This window comes from Schistocerca cancellata, chromosome 7, assembly GCF_023864275.1.
Source record: "Schistocerca cancellata isolate TAMUIC-IGC-003103 chromosome 7, iqSchCanc2.1, whole genome shotgun sequence".
NCBI classification, from domain to species: Eukaryota; Metazoa; Arthropoda; class Insecta; order Orthoptera; family Acrididae; genus Schistocerca; species Schistocerca cancellata.
The window spans coordinates 588,514,763-588,536,118 of record NC_064632.1 but is presented as its reverse complement, the minus strand read 5'-3'; the positions used below and the strand labels follow the sequence as shown (position 1 = coordinate 588,536,118).

The window sequence follows — 21,356 nt, the reverse complement described above, 5'->3', positions numbered from 1 at the left end:
TTTATGACTCGTGTAGATGACTGCAGCCCATTTAGAATTTGTGATCAATTGACTTTATGTATTTGAACATACTGTGCTCAGTCTTTGCTGCTGAGCCAGCCATGGGTACCAGTAGTTCTCCTTACCCCCATAATAATCCAACTTTTGCTAAAGTGGTGTGTGATTTTCCAAGTCAAAAGCCCCTGTGATGTCAAGAAAGACACCTATGGTTGGGTATTTCTTGTCAACTAGATGTAGAGTTGTATCAAGAAATTAATCTATTGCATCAGTAGCGGTTTTAGTTTCTTGGAAACCATACTGAGCAGAAGAAAGAATGTTGTATTTTCCAATAAATGATTTTAGTCTGTCAGCCATTGCATATTCAAATATTTCGCTGAATACAGACAGCACTGCAACTGGACAGTAGATGCTAGGATCTTCTTTAGATCACTTTTTATGTATGGGTATGTCTTTTGCTATTTTAAGTCTCCTTGGGAATATTGCATCTGAAAATGAAGCATTTATTACAAGAAAAAGTGGCTTATTAATAAGTTTGCTGCAATGGTGTAGAAAGAACAAAGGGATCATATCTTCTCCTGCTGATGATTTTTTTGTTTATTTTATTATGAATTATATTTTCTCTCTGTGCTCCCGATGTTGGTGATAAGAACATTGTCTTGGTGAAGATATTAAGAAACGGTTGAGGGGGTAATTACTTTTTAGATGTTCTGTTAATTTTTCTACAGTTTCAATAAAGTAGGAGTTACATTCCTAAGCTACTTCCTCTTGGTCAGTAATCTATGTTGCATTAATGTCACTAACACTATTCCTATCACTACCCATTTTTGCATTAATTATTTGGCACATGCATTTGCTTTTATTGTGTGAAGACATTAGAACGGTGTCATTGTGTAGTTTTTTTAGCAGCATTCACCACATTTCTAAATATTTTTTTGTATGCAGTGAAGCACTTTGCCTAGTTTCCTCTCTGCATTTGACACAAAAAATTAAGGACATTGCTGTGACGAAAATTTGTGCTTTGTAATTCTCTTGTTTTTTTTTTACTTCCTAGAAAGACTGGCTGTATACTCGTGCATTATGGTCAGAAAATCCTAGATTTACAGAACAATCTATGTTGCTAGCTACTTGGTCAAGAGCATTTACACTTTGGTTGGTTACCCTAGTTGGGGATGTACACTTCATATTAGGGTTGTAACAGTTCATGAAATGTTTAAAATTACGCTGGTCGTCACCTTCTATAAGGAAATTGATATTAAAATCGCCACAGATTATGACTCTGCAAGGGTTCCTCTGTACCACTTTTTGTAATACTGGTATGAAATTTCTATAAAAGGAGCACAAGCTGCCTGAAGGAGATGTATAAACTGATATTACGTAACAGTGATATCTTTGATTTCAACACCTGACAATTCCGTGTCTTTCTCTGTAGAGTGAGAGTTGCATATTTCAAGTGGTGATGGTGTAACACTGTATTTTACAAATATACAGCTTCCTCCACCACTGGAGACTTTCCTTCAGAAGTGGTGCACTAGTTTGAATTGTGGTAGCACAAATGATTGTCCGGAGAGGTGTCCTGTAATGTTCCAAAATACCCAGTATTGTGGCATCTAACAGTTCACTGTTCATGCTCGTTAAAAGTTCTAGCTCATTCAGCTTACTCTTAAAACGCTGTACAGTAGGAAAATAGTGTTTTGGGGCAGAGTCATGTTTCTCGCCAAACACTGAATTTCCACGAGAGAATTCTGGCACTGTCTCATTAATTAAAACTGTATGTTTGGATTTATTTATAACATTACTGTATGTCTGAACTTCAACTTACGTTGTCAAGTCTGATCTTTTTTAGGGGCATAGCAAAAATCCTCCTCTGTTGCAGGCCCTCATGGCCTTAAGTTAGCACTTACTGTGGCTGATGCTCCTGTGTGCCATTGCTATAGTTGGCACATATACTGGTGATTGAGCTGTTGGAGTCATTGCTGTTGCTGCAGTAATTGTAGGAAACTTCACTCTTGCTGTCCTTCCTGGTTTGTTTTGTGGTACTAAATTAGCTAAGTGAAAAATCTGCGCAATACGCATGTTTGTTTGTATATAAAAGCCAATATAGAAATTTTCCCTTGTGAAAGACCACTTGTACAAGATCGTGTCTGGATTTAAAGTTCTGTATATGCATATTTTACTGTTCGTGTCACTTCTTCTGCGTATTCTGTCATTGATTGAATCAATATCCGTTTGAATTGCAATTTATTTGAAATCTCGAACATTCGCAAGTGTCACACTAAATTAGTATTGTTATCATAAACTGTAGGATTAAACTAAATTGTGCTCTCCTAAATTTTAAGGACAGAAGGCCTCTATCCTTGTTCAGAACAATAATCTAATTTAATTGTACAATTATGTGAAAAATATGTTAGTTTCAGAATTTTTGGGCACTTACAAAAATATATTTTCATAAGTTAATGGTAAGAGTGTTTTGGATAGGAATTTAAATTCATTGCAAATCAGCTTTTGTGGTTCACAGTTAAACCAAAGTATACATCACACCTGAATTTCATAATGTAATAATGCAATTAAACATGGGCTTTTGAGAATTTTCAGAAGCTAACATTGTCCTTTGTATAATCTATGAGCAATTTCCTACCCCCATGAACCATGGACCTTGCCGTTGGTGGGGAGGCTTGCGTGCCTCAGCGATACAGATAGTCATACCGTAGGTGCAACCACAACGGAGGGGTATCTGTTGAGAGGCCAGACAAACGTGTGGTTCCTGAACAGGGGCAGCAGCCTTTTCAGTAGTTGCAGGGGCAACAGTCTGGATGTTTGACTGATCTGGCCATCTAACACTAACCAAAACATCCTTGCTGTGCTGGTACTGCGAACGGCTGAAAGCAAGGGGAAACTACAGCTGTAATTTTTCCCGAGGGCATGCAGCTTTACTGTATGGTTAAATGATGATGGCGTCCTCTTGGGTAAAATATTCTGGAGGTAAAATAGTCCCCCATTCGGATCTCCGGGCGGGGACTACTCAAGAGGACGTCGTTATCAGGAGAAAGAAAACTGGCGTTCTACGGATCGGAGCGTGGAATGTCAGATACCTTAATCAGGCAGGTAGGTTAGAAAATTTAAAAAGGGAAATGGATAGGTTGAAGTTAGATATAGTGGGAATTAGTGAAGTTTGGTGGCAGGAGGAACAAGACTTTTGGTCAGGTGAATACAGGGTCATAAATACAAAATCAAATAGGGGTAATGCAGGAGTAGGTTTAATAATGAATAGGAAAATAGGAATGCGGGTAAGCTACTACAAACAACATAGTGAACGCATTATTGTGGCCAAGATAGATATGAAGCCCACACCTACTACAGTAGTACAAGTTTATATGCCAACTAGCTCTGCAGATGACGAAGAAATTGAAGAAATGTATGATGAAATAAAAGAAATTATTCAGATAGTGAAGGGAGACAAAAATTTAATAGTCATGGGTGACTGGAATTAGAGTGTAGGAAAAGGGAGAGAAGGAAACATAGTAAGTGAATATCGATTGGGGGACAGAAATGAAAGAGGAAGCCATGTGTTAGAATTTTGCACAGAGCATAACTTAATCATAGCTAACACTTGGTTCAAGAATCATAAAAGAAGGTTTTATACATGGAAGAATCCCGGAGATACTAAAAGGTATCAGATAGATTATATAATGCTAAGACAGAGATTTAGGAACCAGGTTTTAAATTTTAAGATATTTCCAGGGGCAGATGTGGACTCTGACCACAATCTATTGGTTATGAACTGTAGATTAAAACTGAAGAAACTGCAAAAAGGTGGCAATATAAGAAGATGGGACCTGGATAAACTGACTAAACCAGAGGTTGTACAGAGTTTCAGGGAGAGCATAAGGGAACAATTGACAGGAATGGGGGAAAGAAATACAGTAGAAGAAGAATGGGTAGCTCTGAGGGATGAAGTAGTGAAGGCAGCAGATCAAGTAGGTAAAAAGACGAGGGCTAGTAGAAATGCTTGGGTAACAGAAGAAATATTGAATTTAACTGATGAAAGGAGAAAACATAAAAACACAGTAAATGAAGCAGGCAAAAAGGAATACAAACGTCTCAAAAATGAGATCGACAGGAAGTGCAAAATGGCTAAGCAGGGATGGCTAGAGGACAAATGTAAGGATGTAGAGGCTTATCTCACTAGGGGTAAGATAGATACTGCCTACAGGAAAATTAGAGACCTTCGGAGAGACGAGAAACACTTGCATGAATATCCAGAGCTCAGATGGAAACCCAGTTCTAAACAAAGAAGGGAATGCAGAAAGGTGGAAGGAGTATATAGACGGTCTATACAAGGGCGATGTACTTGACGACAATATTCTGGAAATGGAAGAGGATGTAGAACAAGATGAAATGGGAGATATGATACTGCGTGAAGAGTTTGACAGAGCACTGAAAGACCCGAGTCGAAACAAGGCCCCGGGAGTAGACAACATTCCATTGGAACTACTGACGGCCTTGGCAGAGCAAGTACTGACAAAATTCTATCATCTGATAAGCAAGATGTATGAGACAGGCGAAATACCCTCAGACTTCAAGAAGAATATAATAATTCCAATCCCAAAGAAAGCAGGTGTTGACAGATGTGAAAATTACCGAACTGTCAGTTTAATAAGTCACAGCTGCAAAATACTAACGCGAATTCTTTACAGACAAATGGAAAAACTGGTAGAAGCCGACCTCGGCAAAGATCAGTTTGGATTCCGCAGAAATGTTGGAACACGTGAGGCAATACTGACCCTACAACTTATCTTAGAAGAACGATTAAGGAAAGGCAAACCTACATTTCTAGCATTTGTAATCTTAGAGAAAGCTTTTGACAATGTTGACCGGAATACTCCCTTTCAAATTCTAAAGGTGGCAGGGGTAAAATACAGGGAGCGAATGGCTATTTATAATTTGTACAGAAACCAAATGGCAGTTATAAGAGTCGAGGGACATGAAAGGGAAGCAGTGGTTGGGAAGGGAGTGAGACAAGGTTGTAGCCTATCCCTGATGTTATTCTATCTGTATATTGAGCAAGCAGTAAAGGAAACAAAAGAAAAATTCGGAGTAGGTATTAAAATCCATGGAGAAGAAATAAAAACCTTGAGGTTTGCCGATGACATTGTAATTCTGTCAGAGACAGCAAAGGACTTGGAAGAGCAGTTGAACGGAATGGATAGCGTCTTGAAAGGAGCTTATAAGATGAACATCAACAAAAGCAAAACGAGGATAATGGAATGTAGTCGAATTAAGTCGGGTGATGCTTAGGGAATTAGATTAGGAAATGAGACACTTAAAGTAGTAAAGGAGTTTTGCTATTTGGGGAGCAAAATAACTGATGATGGTCGAAGTAGAGAGGATATAAAATGTAGACTGGCACTGGCAAGGAAAGCATTTCTGAAGAAGAGAAATTTATTAACATCGAGTATAGATTTAAGTGTCAGGAAGTCATTTCTGAAAGTATTTGTATGGAGTGTAGCCATGTATGGAAGTGAAACATGGACGGTAAATAGTTTGGACAAGAAGAGAATAGAAGCTTTCGAAATGTGGTGCTACATAAGAATGCTGAAGATTAGATGGGTTGATCACATAACTAATGAGGAGGTATTTAATTGAATGAGGGAGAAGAGGAGTTTGTGGCACAACTTGACAAGAAGAAGGGACCGGTTGGTAAGACATGTTCTGAGGCATCAAGGGATCACAAATTTAGCATTGGAGGGCAGCGTGGAGGGTAAAAATCGTAAAGGGAGACCAAGGGATGAATACACTAAGCAGATTCATAAGGATGTAGGTTGCAGTAAGTACTGGGAGATGAAGCAGCTTGCACAGGATAGGGTAGCATGGAGAGCTGCATCAAACCAGTCTCAGGACTGAAGACAACAACAACATGAGCAATTTGTAACAAATCGGGATTTGTGATTTAGCTTCTGTAGCAGATTTAGTAACTAACATTTTGTGTTAAATCTACTTTTATCTTAGGAGGAGTAGCCTTATGTTATCTGCATTTATTGTAAATTAACACGGTTTTCAAGTTTGCTAACAACTACAGTTAACATCAAGAATTTTCTCCAGAACTGATTGTGGCCCTTTTGATTCTGAGTTGAGTAGAAGTACTGAATGAGAGACTTTGAAAGTTATGTGACAAGCTAGGCTGCGACTTGCCGGATTTGTGCCATAGGGGCTTGACAACTGTAGGGTCCCCCTAAATAGGTCAGGTGTGCACTGCACATCAGAGGCTGCTATTCGTGGTAGGTGTAAATGCGTCAAAACAGGTGAGAGCATTAAAATCCTAATGGTAAACTGCTGAAGCATTCGCAATGGTGTGCCAAGAGTTGAAGCACTCATGAAAAGCAGTGAAGGCTGTGTAGTACTAGGTACAGAAAGCTAGTTGAAACCCGAAATTGATTGCAGTGAGATTTTTGGTGAAAATTTAAGTGTGTATCAAAATGATTATTGCAGCAGGGGGAAAAAAACTCAAATCCACAAAAATTGGAACTGTCTGTTGTCCACCAGACTCACCTCTTGATGTAACCGAAAACTTTAGAGGAAACCTTAGTTCATTTGTACATAAGTTCCCCAATCATACTGTAATCATTGGTGGATGCTTTTAATTAATTGAGAAAATTACATCTTAGTTGTGATGACAACATATCCTGTGAAACTCTACTAAATGGCTTCTCAGAAAACTGCCGAGAACAGATAGTTAGGAGTCCATCTCATGATGGAAATGTATTGGATGTAATGGCAACAAATAGACCTGACCTCTTTGAGGATGTCCACATTGAAATCTGTATCAATGACCATGATGTGGTTGTGACAACAATGATTACCGAAGTACAAAGGGCAACTAAAACAAGCAGTAATGTGTATATATGTTCAGTAAATTAGATAAAAAAAATCGATCGTATATCTCGATGAGGAACTTGCAACTTTCTGCACAGGCCAGGAGCGTGTAGAGTTAAAGAATATACAAATATGGATATGGTGGATATACATTTACGGATATGGATGTGTCTGTTCTTTCGGACATGTCTGAAAGAACACACACTATTGATGACCTGCAGCCGTCTAGAACGAAATTAGCAGCTGCAGGTATTAATATAATTCTAACGGGCGTTGATATATACCAAAATGTGAAAATGTGTGCCCCGACCGGGACTTGAACCTGGGATCTCCTGCTTACATAGCAGATGCTCTATCCATCTGAGCCACCTAGGGCACACAGGAGAGAGCGACTGCAGGGACTATTTTGCGCACACTTCCCACGAGACCTACATTCTCACCTTGTATGTCCACACACTACATTCGTAGTGTCCCACCCAAACACACTCATTACTCGTAGAAGACATTCTTACCAAGTCCCAGAAGAGTTCGAGGAATATGTGTGCATCTGCACAGGAGGAGGTCATGGCCGGTGTTGCTAGAACTATATACATATATGGATATGGTGTCTGTTCTTTCGGACATGTCCGACCTGCAGCCGTCTTCTGTGCGGATGCACATATATTCCCCGAACTCTTACGGACTTGGTAAGAATGTTTTCCACGAGTAATGAGTGTGTTGGGGTGGAGCACTGTGAATGTAATGTGTGGACATACAAGGTGAGAATGTAAGTCTCGTGGGAGGCGTGCATGAGATAGTCCCTGCAGCCACTCTATCCTCTGTGCCCTCGGTGGCTCAGATGGATAGTGTGTCTGCCATGTAAGCAGGCGATCCCAGGTTTGAGGCCCGGTCGGGGCACACATTTTCACCTATCCTCATTGATATATATCATCACCCATTAGCAGCTGAAGGTATTAATATAATACTAATTTAAAGAATAGTTTAAAACGATAGTTGGCCACACACTGGATAGATACATACCCAGTAGAAGAGTTCATTATGGGAGGGAACCTCCATGGTATACTTTAACTCTTAAAGAGACAGAGTACTGCTTAATAGGTGTAAGGCAAAGTGCAGGGCTATAGATAGAGATGCTGGAAGAAATTTGTTTGGCTGTCAAGAGAGCAATACTTGATACCTTCAATGGCTACCATAGTAGAATATTGTAAAGTGATCTTTCACAGAACCCAAAGAAATTCTGGTCATATGTAAAAGCTGTTAGTGGCACCAAAGTTAGTGTCCAGTCCCTAATGAGTAAGACAGGAGCTGAAATTGAGAGGAGCAAAGCAAAAGCTGAAATGCTTAACTCTGTTTTCAAATGTTCCTTTACAAAGGACCCCCCCCCCCCCCTGGAGAATTTCCCCAGTTTAATCCTTGTACCATTGAAAAGACGAATGAAAGAAGTATTAGTGTCAGTGGTGTTGAGAAACACCTGAAATCATTAAAAATTGAGCAAAGCTCCAGTCCCCAGTGGAATACCTGTCAGATTTTATACTGAATTTGCGGCTGAGTTAGCCCTCTTTCACTAGGTTCTGTTGTAGATCCCTTGAACAAAATACTGTGCCCAATTAAAAAAAAAGGCACAGGTCACATCCATGTACAAGAAGGTAGTAGAAGTGATCGACAAAACTACCATCAGATATCCTTGATGTTGATTTGTTGAAGACTCTTAAAACATATTCTGAGCTCAAACATAATGAGATGTCTTGAACAGAATGACTACCTCAATGCCAACCATCATGGTTTTTGGAAAGCTGAAAGCTTTGGATCAAGCCAACCAGATAGGTGCAGTGTTTCTTGATTTCCGAAAAGCATTTGACTCAGTACTGCACCTACACATATTGTCAAAAGTACAATCGTATGGAGTATCAAGTGAAATATGTGAATGGATTGAGGACTTTTTGGCAGAGAGGACAAAGCATGTTATCTAGGATGAAGAGTCACCAGATGGAGGAGTAACTTCAAGTCTACCCCAGGAGAGTGTATTGGGGCACTTGGTGTTCATGTATATTAATGACCTTGCAAACAATATTAAGAGTAAAATCAGACTTTTTGTAGATGATGGGGTAATCTGAAGTACTATCTGTGAGAAGCTGCATAAATATTCAGTCAAATCTTGATAAGATTGCAAAGTGGTGCAGAGATTGGCAGCTTGTTCTAAATGTTCAGAAATGTAAAATTTTGCACTTCACGAAATGGAAAATGTACTATCCTACGACTAAAATATCAATGAATCACTGTTGGAATTGGCCAACTCATACAAATACCTCGGTGTAACACTTCGTAGGGATATGAAATGGAATCATCAAGTAGATTGTCATGTGTAAAGCTGGTGTTAGACTCCGGTTTATTGGTAGAATACTGGGAAAGTGCTATCAGTCTACCAAAGAGACTGCTTACAAATAACTTGTGCAACACATCCTGGAATATTGTTGAAGTTTGTGGGACCTGTACTGGATACAACTAAAGGGGGATACTGAATGTATAGGAGAAGGGCAGCACAAATGGTCACAGGTTTGTTTAATCCATGGGAGAGTGTCAGAGAAACAATAACAAATTTGCATTTTTCAAGAGAAACAATTTAAAGTCAAGTGTAAAGATCTATATATACCATAATAAACTACCACATTTTTGTGGGTAAGTTGTATTTTTTTCAGATTTTTAAACTGAATGCAGCACGATATATGATAATTTAAAGAGGATTCTGTAGAACTGTATAAAACTGTGTGACTTTTTGTTACTCATCACTGTATAACGACAGACTTCGGCTAATGAAACACTGTTCACACAAGTAAATTTTGATGCCTCTATGAGGGTGATACTTCTGACTTCAACCACTCCTCCGCTTCACCCCAAAACCAAAATCCTGGATTTGCCCCTGTACAGTCATTATGGTTTGCAATAAAAATCTAGATCTACACTCTGCAAGCTACATTATTTTCATGACTAAAAGTTATATCTCTGAGAATGACGAGCTGTGTTCGGTTTGCTGCAAACTCTTTAGCCCAATCTCACAACGGATCTGATATTCCATACACTCATATTTTGTTGATTAGATGGCACAGTGGAACTGTATTGAATGCCGCCCAGAAATCAAGGGAGGACATGGCACCAGCCTAGGTGCCAGTATCTACTGTTTTCTGGGTGTTGGAGACAGAGTGAGCTGGGTGTCACATGATCGTTGTTTCCAGAACCCGTGCTGATTCCAACAGAGATGATTTTTAGCTTCCAGAAATGTCATAGTATGTCAACATAAAATATGTTTCAAAATTCTACACCAGACAGATGTCACAGATAGTTTGTGCCTCTGTTCGATGACTCTTGTTGAAAACAGAAGCGACCTACCAGTATGCTTTCTTCTGCTTAGCACTTTGCTCCTCCAGTGATACACAGTACACTGCTGCAAGAAGAGAAGTGGATTCTGCTGCATACTGTGTGTATAATCATTTTGGTATCCAGTCAGATTCTGTGACCTTTCTTCTGCTCAGTGGTTGCAGTTTATTTTTTTATCCTATAGTCACTTACTTTGATATGTCATTTTGATGTTCGTGCAACAGTTTAAAGGAGGGACTACAGAGTGAATTTCCTCAGTGAAATAGTTTTGGAAAAATACATCCAACATTCAGCCTTTCTTGTGTCATCCTCCGCTTCGATGCCATTACAGTCACACTGATTTAATATGAGACCTAAAATTCTTAGAATTTGGCAGATAGAATTAGACTTTTGCATTCATTAAGAACTAAATGTATGATTCTCATCATGCTAATTGTGGTTTAATTGAGTTTGTCTGTGGGGCTTCTGCTACATTTAAATTCACAGTGAACCTCTTTGCTTTTGTAGCAGCTTTTTAATGTGACTGACAAATCAGTATCTTATCTATCCTGTACAATTGCACTAAGCATGTAATTGTTTGAAGTGTATTGTGCAATACTCTAAAAGTTTCTCCACTCATATTCGAGATTGTTAGTGTAGGAGATAAGTTTTCATGTTGACTGCTTACATAATCTGAAATCTATTATTCTTTGTAAGCAGAAAGATCCACATCATCATCAGGACCACCATGGAGTGGTAAGAAAATAGATGCCTACAATTCCTGGACTTTTTAATAATGAAAGACCCTGATTGCATATTAGGACGTTCCATATCCACAAATCTGTACCTAAACGGCAATAGCTGCCTCCATCTGACACAATGAAAAATCTATGCTCCCAACTGTGATATACAGAACATAAGAAATATATGACAGGGAAAGTCTGCCTACTGAGTTGCAGCAGGTGTGCCAAACCTTTCACAAGGAAACAAATAAGAGGGACTCTCCAGCCAAGCAAGACGAAGAAGAAGCAGCAAAGCACCTTGCATACCTTCCATACATAGGACAGCCAAGAGCCAAGATTGCCTGGATAATTGAGAAACACAACATAAAAACCATTTGAATAGTTACAATTGATATGGTAGTCAAAGAGCAGCTAAGGCTAAGGGCTATGGCAGCTGCAGCATCAGTTGTTACTGTGGCCAAACCGACGAGTCTGCAATGGCAGAGCACAGCATCAGCGAAGGACGTGTTTGTTTCTGAGCAGACAGTGTTGCTGTGTTGTGCCAATAGATTTTGGGATATGGTCATCAAAGAAGCAGTGGAAATAAGAGTACATTAAAAACTTGTCAATCAAGACAAAACAACAGGAAAGTGTGACAGACACTCTGCAGAAATACCCTTGCGAGACTCAGATTGACTCACAACTTGCAGTCAACAACTTCTGCTTGTGCACAGTTACTTAAGGATGCATCCCTCTTCCTGGTGGTGGTGGTGGTGGTGGTGGTGGTGGTGGTGGTGGTGGTGGTGCCCCTCCAGGAGGCAATGTTCCTGCTGTGGGCTGATGTTTACGGTACATCAAGTACCAGCTGTCACAAACTTGCCCTTTTTGATATCTCAGTACAGCACAAACAGACTAATTGTTTCCGTTATATTGACAGTTTTTTCACGACTGGCCCAGTCTCCTTAAAGTACTAACAGGAGCTCAAAAATGCTCATATCCATAATATTTATAGAAGCTAAAGCACCATTCAGAGCCCCATGCATTTCTGTGAGTAATGAACATTCATCAAGTGAGACTGTTGGCATGTTTGGGGGTTGAATATCTTGATACAGGTGTTTCCTCTCATTAAAAAGGTCTTGGCCACTTCCTACAGATCTTTACAAATATGAAACACACACTCAAAAGTTTTCTATTTTCTTTTGAAAACAGTTACACATTTTGGACAAACATGTTTTTTTGTTGTTAGTTGTGACTTTCACTGCAAACTTACCATATCCTTTCAGAATGTAGCTCCTGTTAATGTTCACTTTCTTCCACAAGAGGTTGTCCCTTTGTCGTGAACTGCACGGTTAACAAACCTTCGTATTTGTAACGTACAAAATTCTAGCACCACACGAGAGTTCCGTTCCAGCATCCAAAGAATTTAAAGTTACAGAGGGCTGGTGATACTAATGTGGAATGATCCAGGAGGCACACATGACAGGTGGGTTGCCATAGACGTGAGTGATCTGCCAATGCTGTGTTTTTCTACTTGTGTAGAGTAGTGTATTCATTCCTTCCAGATGCTCAGTCTTGAGTTTCAGCTCCATACGGCCATCACACGATTTCTGAGAGTGCCGTCAGTGAAACTGTGTTCTTATTGTTACGAAAATGAATCTGTGGAGTTTAGAGTGACATTATGCCATCAAATTTTGTGGTAAACTTGGGGAAATCTCTGAAAAGTTGAAACAGGCCTATGGGAACATTCCTTATCAAGAACAGAAGTTTTTTGCAGGCACAAATCATTTTTGGAAGGCAGAGAACATTTTGATGATGAACCTCGCTCAGGGAGACTTTAAATTTCAAGAGAAAATAAAAATGTCGAACATATGTGTGCTCTTGTGAGATCGTATCAAAGTTAAACAATAAGGATGATGGGTCACCGGTTAAACGCTTTCACTACACATCAAATATTGACCGAAGATTTGCACAAGCAAAAGGTTCGGCTAAAATGATGCCGCAAAACCTCACAATTGAGCAGAAGGACAATTGAAGACAGGTGTGCATTGATAATCTTCAGAGGATTGCAAGTGACCGTGAGTGGTTAGATTGTGTCATCACAGGTGGTGAATCATAAATTTATGAATATGATCCTGAGACAGAATGGCAAAGGCCCCACCATCTCAAGCCTTTCAGCACTGCTTCCAAGAATCGGAATAGTGACTCCGCCAATGTATAGCTGCTGAAGGGGACGATATCATTATTTGAAAAAAAAGTTTGGAGATGAAATCAATGACATTACTTTTTACACACACTAAGTAAAATGTACGAGGCCTGTCTAAAAATTATCCGACCTTTGGTCAGAAAAAATATTTCAAATACCTGACGAGGTTGGGACCATAATCCCCTTCAAAGTAGGCCCCTTGTGGTGGTGGTGGTGGTGGTGGTGATGGTGGTGGTGGTGGTGATGGTGGTGGTGGTGGTGCCACTGCAGGAGGCAATGGTCCTGCTGTGGACTGATGTCCATGATACATCTGGTACCTGCTGTCACAAACTCGTCCTCTTTGTTATCTCAGTACACCTCCCCCTGCGGGTCTGGGGATCAGAATAGGCCTGAGGTATTCCTGCCTGTCATAAGAGGCAACTAAAAGGAGTATCACACGTTTCAGCCTTGTGTGATGGTCCCCTGTAGGGTTTGACCTCTATTCTTCAAAATTTTCCCAAAGAGCGAGCCAGTTGGTGAATGGCGCCTCCCGTGGTGCATTGTCTCTATCGTGCATTCAGATCTTTAGACCACTTTCTCATCGTCGCATTGCAGTCCCATCCATTCTCCATCTCTTGGGTGAGGACACCTTCCTGGGTGCGTTTTCCACCAAGCGCTATGCAGTGTTGCTTTCTGCGTCGACGATGACCGTGGACATCTTTGCACCTGATATCCGTCATGGTAGCCAGACAGTTGTGATGGGGTCGCCATGTACCCTGTTGGTTGTAGCACCCTGACCACACAGGGATCGCTCTGCTGATGCCTGCATCGTTAACTCCCCACGTATGCCAAGGGGTAGATGCCCACCCCTCTGGGGCATCGGTACTCCGGCCAATGGCCATCCTGCCAGGTGGCCTTTGCTGCAGCTGGGTGGCGCCGGTGGGAGGGCGCCTGGTTTGGAGTGGGTGGCTTCAGGGCGGATGACACGCAATGAAACATAGTCCATCACCTCTTGCTGGTGGTGAAACACCAGCAGTCTCTAAGTGTTCAAGAGCTCAATTCAGTGCACAGGCATACAACCCCAAATCGTTCCCCTCCCTGGCCACACGGTGGGAGGAACGTCAGGCTAAGGATGGCAGCGGATCATATTCACCCCGGTAACTTGTATGTTCAAAAGCTGATGGGGAATCTTTCATGACAACGAAGCCTCAGCTTTTTGTTGAGCATTTAGAGGAAAAGTTTGGGGAGGTGGAGGGCTTGTCCAAAATGAGATCTGGGTCAGTCTTGATCAAAACAGCATCCTGTGCCCAGTCACAGGCATTACTCGCTTGGGACAAGCTGGGGGTGTTTCTGTAATCATCATGCCCCATAAGAGCTTAAATATGGTCCAGGGTACCATATTTCACAGAGACCTTCTTTTGCAGTCCGGCGATGAGCTGCACACCAGTTTAGAGCAGTAAGGTGTACATTTTGTCCGGCGTGTCAACCGGGATCCGAGGTATAATCAGATAGCCACTGGTCCCTTTATCTTGGCCTTAGAGGGTGATACATTGCCCGAGCAGGTCAACATGATGATCTACCACTTTTATGTAAAGCCCTATATCCTCCCCCTGTGCAGTGCTTTAAGTGCTGGAAGTTCGGCCATTGTCTTCCCGCTGTACTTCCAGCATCACATGTCGAGATTGCAAATGCCCGTCACATCCCAATACTCCATGTGCCCCGCCTCCCATCTGTGTCATCTGCGGAGAGCACCATTTGCCTCACTCGCCAGACTGCAATATTCTCCAGAAAGGAAGGAAAATCATGAAGTACAAGACCCTGGACTGACTGACCTACACTGAGGCTAAGAGAAAATTTGAACGCCTGCATCCTGTGTGTATGACATTGTCTTATGCTGCCGCTTCAACAGTTCCGGCACAATCAGCCCCACCAAACTCAGTCACCTCTCAGAGCTGGAAGACTACACCTGCTCCCATGATGGTGGGGGGGCATTTCCCTCCCTGTTGCTCCTGCACCACCTACTTCGGGAGAAACAACCCCCCATCCATCGGGGACGTCCGTCCCCACTTCTAAGCTGGAGAAGTGAAGTCGTCTTCAGCTTTTCTTGTTAGGAAGGGGTCCCTTGGGTCACTCCATTCCCAGGTTTCTGCTAGTGGAAAAAATGACGCCCGTCAGTGGCTGAAGAGCCCAAAAGCAGCTGGTCGTAGGGCTTCACACTCATCCTCAGTCCCGGAGACTGAGCCAGTGAAGTCCTCCCAGCCAGGGAAACCAAAGCAGCAGTGAGAGAAATCCAAAAAGAAGTTCCCTAAGACCAAGGTAATTGCAGTGGCTCCCACACCACTGCTACCGACAAGCTCTGCGTCTGCAGATGAGGTGGAGATTCGGGCATCCACTGAGGACCTAGATCTCACCGGATATAGACTGCTGAGGCAGTAAGTCAGTGGCAGCAGATGACTCTGAGGCGTAAACTATTTCATTGAATGTTCCATGCCTCCCAGTCTCACGTCATCCTCCAGTGGAATTGCAGCGGTTTTTTCTGCAGCCTGGCTGACCTACGGCAACTGTTCAGCTTTACACCTGCTATCTGCGTTGCCCTAAAGGAAACCTGTTTCCTGTCAATGCGGTCCCCTGCCCTCCATGGCTGTAAGTGACATTACAGGAACCGTAGCTACTATAATTGTCAGGTGGACTCTGCATTTTTGTCTTAAACTCAGTCTGCAGTGACACTGTGCCACTTCAAATCCCTCTTAAAGCTATGGCTGTCAGAATAAGGACCACACAGGAAGTAACCGTCTGCAATGTATATCTTCCTCCAGATGGTGCAGTACCATTCCTACTGCTGGGAGATTTTAACGCCCATAACCCCTTGTGGGGTGGCACTGTGCTTACTGGCTAAGGCAGAGATGTCTAAACTTTACTATCTCAGTTCGACCTCTGCGTCTTACATATTGGAGACGCTATGCATTTCAGTGTGGCTCATGGTAGCTACTCGGCCATTGATTTAGCAATCTGCAGCCCAGGACTCCTCCTATCTATCCACTGGAGAGCACGTGACGCCCTGTGTGGTAGTGACCACTTCCCATCTTCCGGTCACTGCCCCAGCGTCAGGCCCACGGACGCCTACCCAGATGGGCTTTAAACAAGGCGGACTGGGAAACTTTCACCTCTGAAGTCACCGTTGAATCTCCCCCACATGGTAACATCGATGTGGTGGTTGAGCAGGTGACTACCACAATTGTTTCTGCGGCAGAAAACGCGATCCCTCGCTCTTTAGGGTGCCTGAGGCGTCACACAGTCCCTTGGTCGTCGCTGAAGCAATTAAAGAATGTGGGCGAGTTCTGCAGTGGCATAAGCGGCACCCTTCTGTGGAACACCTCATAGCCTTTAAACGGCTCCGTGCTCGCGTTCGCCATCTTATAAAACGACGGAAGGAGGAGTGTTGGGAGAGATACATCTCAATCATTGGGTGCCGTACATCACCTTTCCAAGCCTGGGCAAAGATCAAACGTCCTTTCAGGTACCAGACCCCAACAGGTGTTCCTGGTGTTACCCTAAATGGCGCGTTATCTACCGACACAAACACAAGCAATTCTCAGAGCACTTCGCTCAAGCCTCAGCGTCAGAGAATTACCCCCAACCTGTCGCACTCTGAAACGGCCGCTGCAAGGTAATGTCCTCTCATTCACTACATGTCACAGTACATCCTAAATGCCCAATTTACAGAGTGGGAGCTCCTCAGTGCCCTCGCACATTGTCCCAACGCAGCTCCTGTGTCTGATCAGATCTACAGCCAGATGATTAAACATCTCTTGTATGGCTGTGTGTGTCGCCGTATAGGTGCATGACCTTGAAGCGGACTTAGCCGCTGAGCGAGCCTGGGGAGGAAGTGGAGTTGCTCAATTGTGTGAGAGAGAGCGCAACATAGGCCCTAGTATTACTAGGCCCGTGTTGCTGGAAAATCAAAAGTCACGTGACCGCGCTATCTTATCGGGACTTCCGGCACTTGGCGCTGGGGTCTCGGTGCACAGGCAGCAGCATGCTCAGTCGACTCGAGGCAGCCGCACGGAACACACAGCCATGCCGTACCGACGTAGAAGATATTCAAGGAGGACCAGAATGCCAGTGTACAAGACTGTTATCAGTTTTGATGAGACACCAAACCCAGTGTCCCAACAGGAGATATTGAGTGGGCCAATTACATTTGTTGGTTGTAAGATTAATTTCTCTTGTACAACAAGTGAAGTAGTACCAGGGAATTCATGGTTGACTGTTGCTGTCGTAAGGGGTAATGAAAAGCCTCTAGCAGGATTGGAGGCATACTATGACAGAGACCTTATCTGTTATAGAACATTTGCAATTGGAGTTGTTGCAGACAGGAATTATGGTACTTGTGTTGTGACAACGGACAAGCCTTTCTCATTGTATACAAGGAACAGAAGAAGAATTAATGCATCTTCAACCGTATCTGGTGCGATGGCGTCTTTATATTTCAATCCCGGTGCTCAAACCCGGTAAAAACCCGCTTGATGTGGATAGCTATCGGCCCATATAGGCCTCACCAATGTTCTGTGTAAGCCGCTGGAACATATGGTATGTCGGTGGTTGGGTTGGGTCTTGGAGTGACCTGGCCTACTGTATTCATGTCAGAGCGGCTTCCACCAGGGTCGTTCTACCACTGATAATCTTGTGTCCCTCTAGTCTGCTATCCGAACATCCTTTTGCAGATGGCAACACCTGATTTCCAGCTTTTTTGACTTACGTAAAGAATACGACATGACCTGGGGACGTCCTATCCTTGCCACATTATATGAGTGGAGTCTCTAGTGCCCACTCCAGATTTTTATCCAAAACTTCCTATCGCCCCATACTTTCCGTGTCCAAGTTGGTGCCTCCCGTAGTTCCATCCATATCCAGGAGAATGGAGTCCCACAGGTCTTTGTATTGAGTGTCTCCCTATTTTAGGTGTTTGTGAGCATGGACTACAGGGAGCCATCCACCAGGCACTTTGTTTTCAGCCGCAAAGTCATGTGGTCATGCACTTCTGTTGGCATTGTACCGTTCATTCGGACACAGAACTTCGTTGTTGATGATCCATTCACTATAGTGGAGACATATCGATTCTTAGGACTGGTTTTCGACGCTCTATTGACTTGGCTTCCTCATCTTCGTCAGCTTAAGCAGAAGTGCTGGCTGCACCTCAATGCCCTCCATTGCCTGAGCAACTCCAAATTGGGGTGCAGATTGCTCTACACTGCTGCGGCTCTACAGAGCCCTTGTCCAATCCCAATTTGACTATGGGAGTGTTGTTTATGGTTCGACAGTGCCCTCAGGTTTGCATTTACTTGACCTTGTGCACCACTGCGGGGTTCGACCAGCGACAGGAGCTTTTAGGACAAGTCTGGTGACCAGCATACTGGTGGAGGCTGGAATCCCTCCATTGCACAGACAGACTTGCACAACTGCTTGCCTGTTACGTTCAACACATTCATAGTTCTCCTGAGCATCCGAATCACTGTCTCCTTTTCCTGCCTGCGGCAATCCATTTCCTGCAGCAGTGGCCCAGGTCGGGGCTAAAGATAGTGGCTCACCTGCAGTCCCTTCTCTCCGAACTGGAGTCCTTCCCTTTACCACCTGTACTTGCTGGCCGATCACGTACGCTTCCTTGGTGTATGCTTTGGCCACAGCTTTGTCTGGACCTTTCACGTGGCCCTAAGGACTCCGTTAACCCTACAGCTTTCCGCTGTCACTTCCTCTAGATTCTTGACGTGTTCCGGGGCTCTGAAGTGGTTTACACCAATGGCTTGATGTCTGATGGTCATGTAGGCTTTGCGTATGTTCATGAAGGTCATATTGAAGAGCACTCCTTGCCAGATGGCTGCAGTGTTTTGCTGCTGAGCTGGCGGCCATATCTGGTGCTCTTGAGCACATCCGCTCATGCCCTGGCTCTACTGTGTACTGACTCATTGAGCAGCCTACAAGCTATCGACCAGTGCTACCCTTGCCATCCTCTGGTAGCATCTATCCAGGAGTCCGTCTAGGCCCTGGAACAGTCCTGTCGTTCAGTGGTGTGTGTTTAGACCCCTGGACAAGTCAGAATCCCAGGCAATGAACTTGCCGACATGCTTGCCAAACAGGCGACACAGAAACAGCTTCTGGAGATGGGCATTACGAAGCTGACCTGCGTTCTGTCTTACACCACAGGGTTTTCAGGCTTTGGGAGACAGAGTGGCATAACAGCCTGCACAACAAGAAGACGAATAATGTGTGGAAGTCTTCCATGCGGTCCTCTCGCTGGGAATCAGTTGTCCCCTGATGGCTCTGCATTGACCATACATGGTTAACACATGGTCACCTACTTCATCGCGAGGGCCCACCTCTGTGTCGCTGTGACTCCCAAATTACAGTTGCCCATCTCTTGCTGGACTGACCACTTTTAGCCGCTCTTCGGTGGACTTTTAACATTCCCAGCTCCCTACCTTCGGTGTTGGGTGATGATGCCCTTGCAGAAGCTTTAGTTTTAAATTTTATCCGTGAGAGAGGGTTTTATACTTCCATGTAGGTTTTATACTTCAATGTAGGTTTTAGCGCATATCCTTTGTCCCTGTGTGTCCTCCACCCTAATGCTTTTAGGGTGGAAGTTTTAATGTGTTGCAGAGGGGCTAGCTTCTCCTTTTTATTCTCGTGGCCGGCCAGCCACTTTCTTGTTTTACTCTCTTCTGTTTCTAGCGTCTGTTTTCTTGTTCTGTTTTGTTCCTTTTTAGGGTTCGTTGCCTCTCCTCCATTCTTGTCGTTCTTTCTTTCTTTCCGTTTTGTGTTATATGTCTCGTCCATTTTATTCTCACACTTGTGGCATTGTTTTATTAGGAACAAGGGACCGAAGACCTCGTAGTTTGGTCCCTTCACCCCTCTTTTAAACCAACCAATCATTATCTCAGTACACCACAAACAGACTAATTGTTTCCATTACATTCACAATTTTTGCACGACAGGCCCAGTCTCATTAAATTACTAAGAGTTGTGATACAGTGTACATGCTGTCTGGACTCCAACCAGTCTGGTTAGCCTAGGCAGTCAGCACACAAGTCATCAAAATATTGGGGAAAACATGGGAACAACAACAACTTGGCTGAACACACTCAAGCGCACCATTAGTGCTCCACTTGATAATAGTGACAGCCAACTGATTTGTGTGAATGAGACAGTTTTAAATACTGGAACAACCATGATTGGAAAAAATAAATGTAATATTATGTAGAAGTAAAAGTCTGCAGCAAGAGTTTTAAGAGTGATTCTGAGTAAAAGTATTTTAGAGATGACTTAGGGTTGAATAATATGGATGTGAGACGTTTGTGGAGTTGTGTGGTCAATTTCATGAGTGTAAATGAACATCGAGAATTTTTCTTCCATACTGTTAGTTACAATAAGATATGAGCCACCTCAAGTGTGAAATGAAGTGTTCCTGTTCCTCTGCAGGTGCAGTAGTGGCAGCAAGGGCCCGAAGCTGAGCTACTGGCATGAGGCCAGCGAGATTCCTCTTGTCAACCTGACAGTAGGTCAACTGCTGGACAAGAGTGCACAGCTTTGGGGAGACCGTGAAGCCATCGTCTCTGTGCACCAGGGCCACCGCCTCACCTTTCAGGAAGTCAAGGAAAAGGCAAGTCACAGTCAGTGTGTGCAGTTTTAACAACAAAAACATTGTCTCCTCCTGTTCCTCCTTCCTCTTCTGTCTTCTTCCTCCACCTCCTTCCTCTACCTTGTAAATTCATTATAGGTAATGCATGCTATGATCTATGGCAGCTGGATTTAGTAAAACTAAACTTCTAATTGTTGTTGTTTATAGGTCCCCTAACTCCGACTTCAGAGTATTTCTGCTAAAGCTAGAGAGGGTTCTTGATTCACTTTGTAGGAAGTACCAGAAATTAGTTATATGTAGTGACTTCAATTATGGATGTTGGTAGATCTCCGAAATTCATATGATCTGATGCAGACTGTGTTTTTTTCCAACCAGGGTGCAGAGGAACATTAGCACAGCCATAGACAATATTTTTATTTATTCTTCATTACTAGGTGCTGAGGGGTAGGAAATGAGACACTTAAAGTAGTAAAGGAGTTTTGCTATTTGGGGAGCAAAATAACTGATGATTGTCGAATTAGAGGGGATATAAAATGTAGACTGGCAATGGCAAGCGATTCTGAAGAAGAGAAATTTGTTAACATCGAGTATAGATTTA

At 43.0% G+C, this 21,356-nt stretch overlaps 1 protein-coding gene across 1 annotated transcript in view; it reads left to right on the top strand.

Moving 5' to 3' along the window:
* Positions 1–21,356, top strand: part of LOC126092000 (medium-chain acyl-CoA ligase ACSF2, mitochondrial-like) — a 100,658-nt gene that overhangs the window by 1,779 nt on the left and 77,523 nt on the right. Inside the window, exon 2 of the mRNA XM_049907374.1 lies at positions 20,599–20,779. Within this exon, the coding sequence (XP_049763331.1) occupies positions 20,599–20,779 (181 nt within the window). The remainder of the gene's footprint in view (positions 1–20,598; positions 20,780–21,356) is intronic.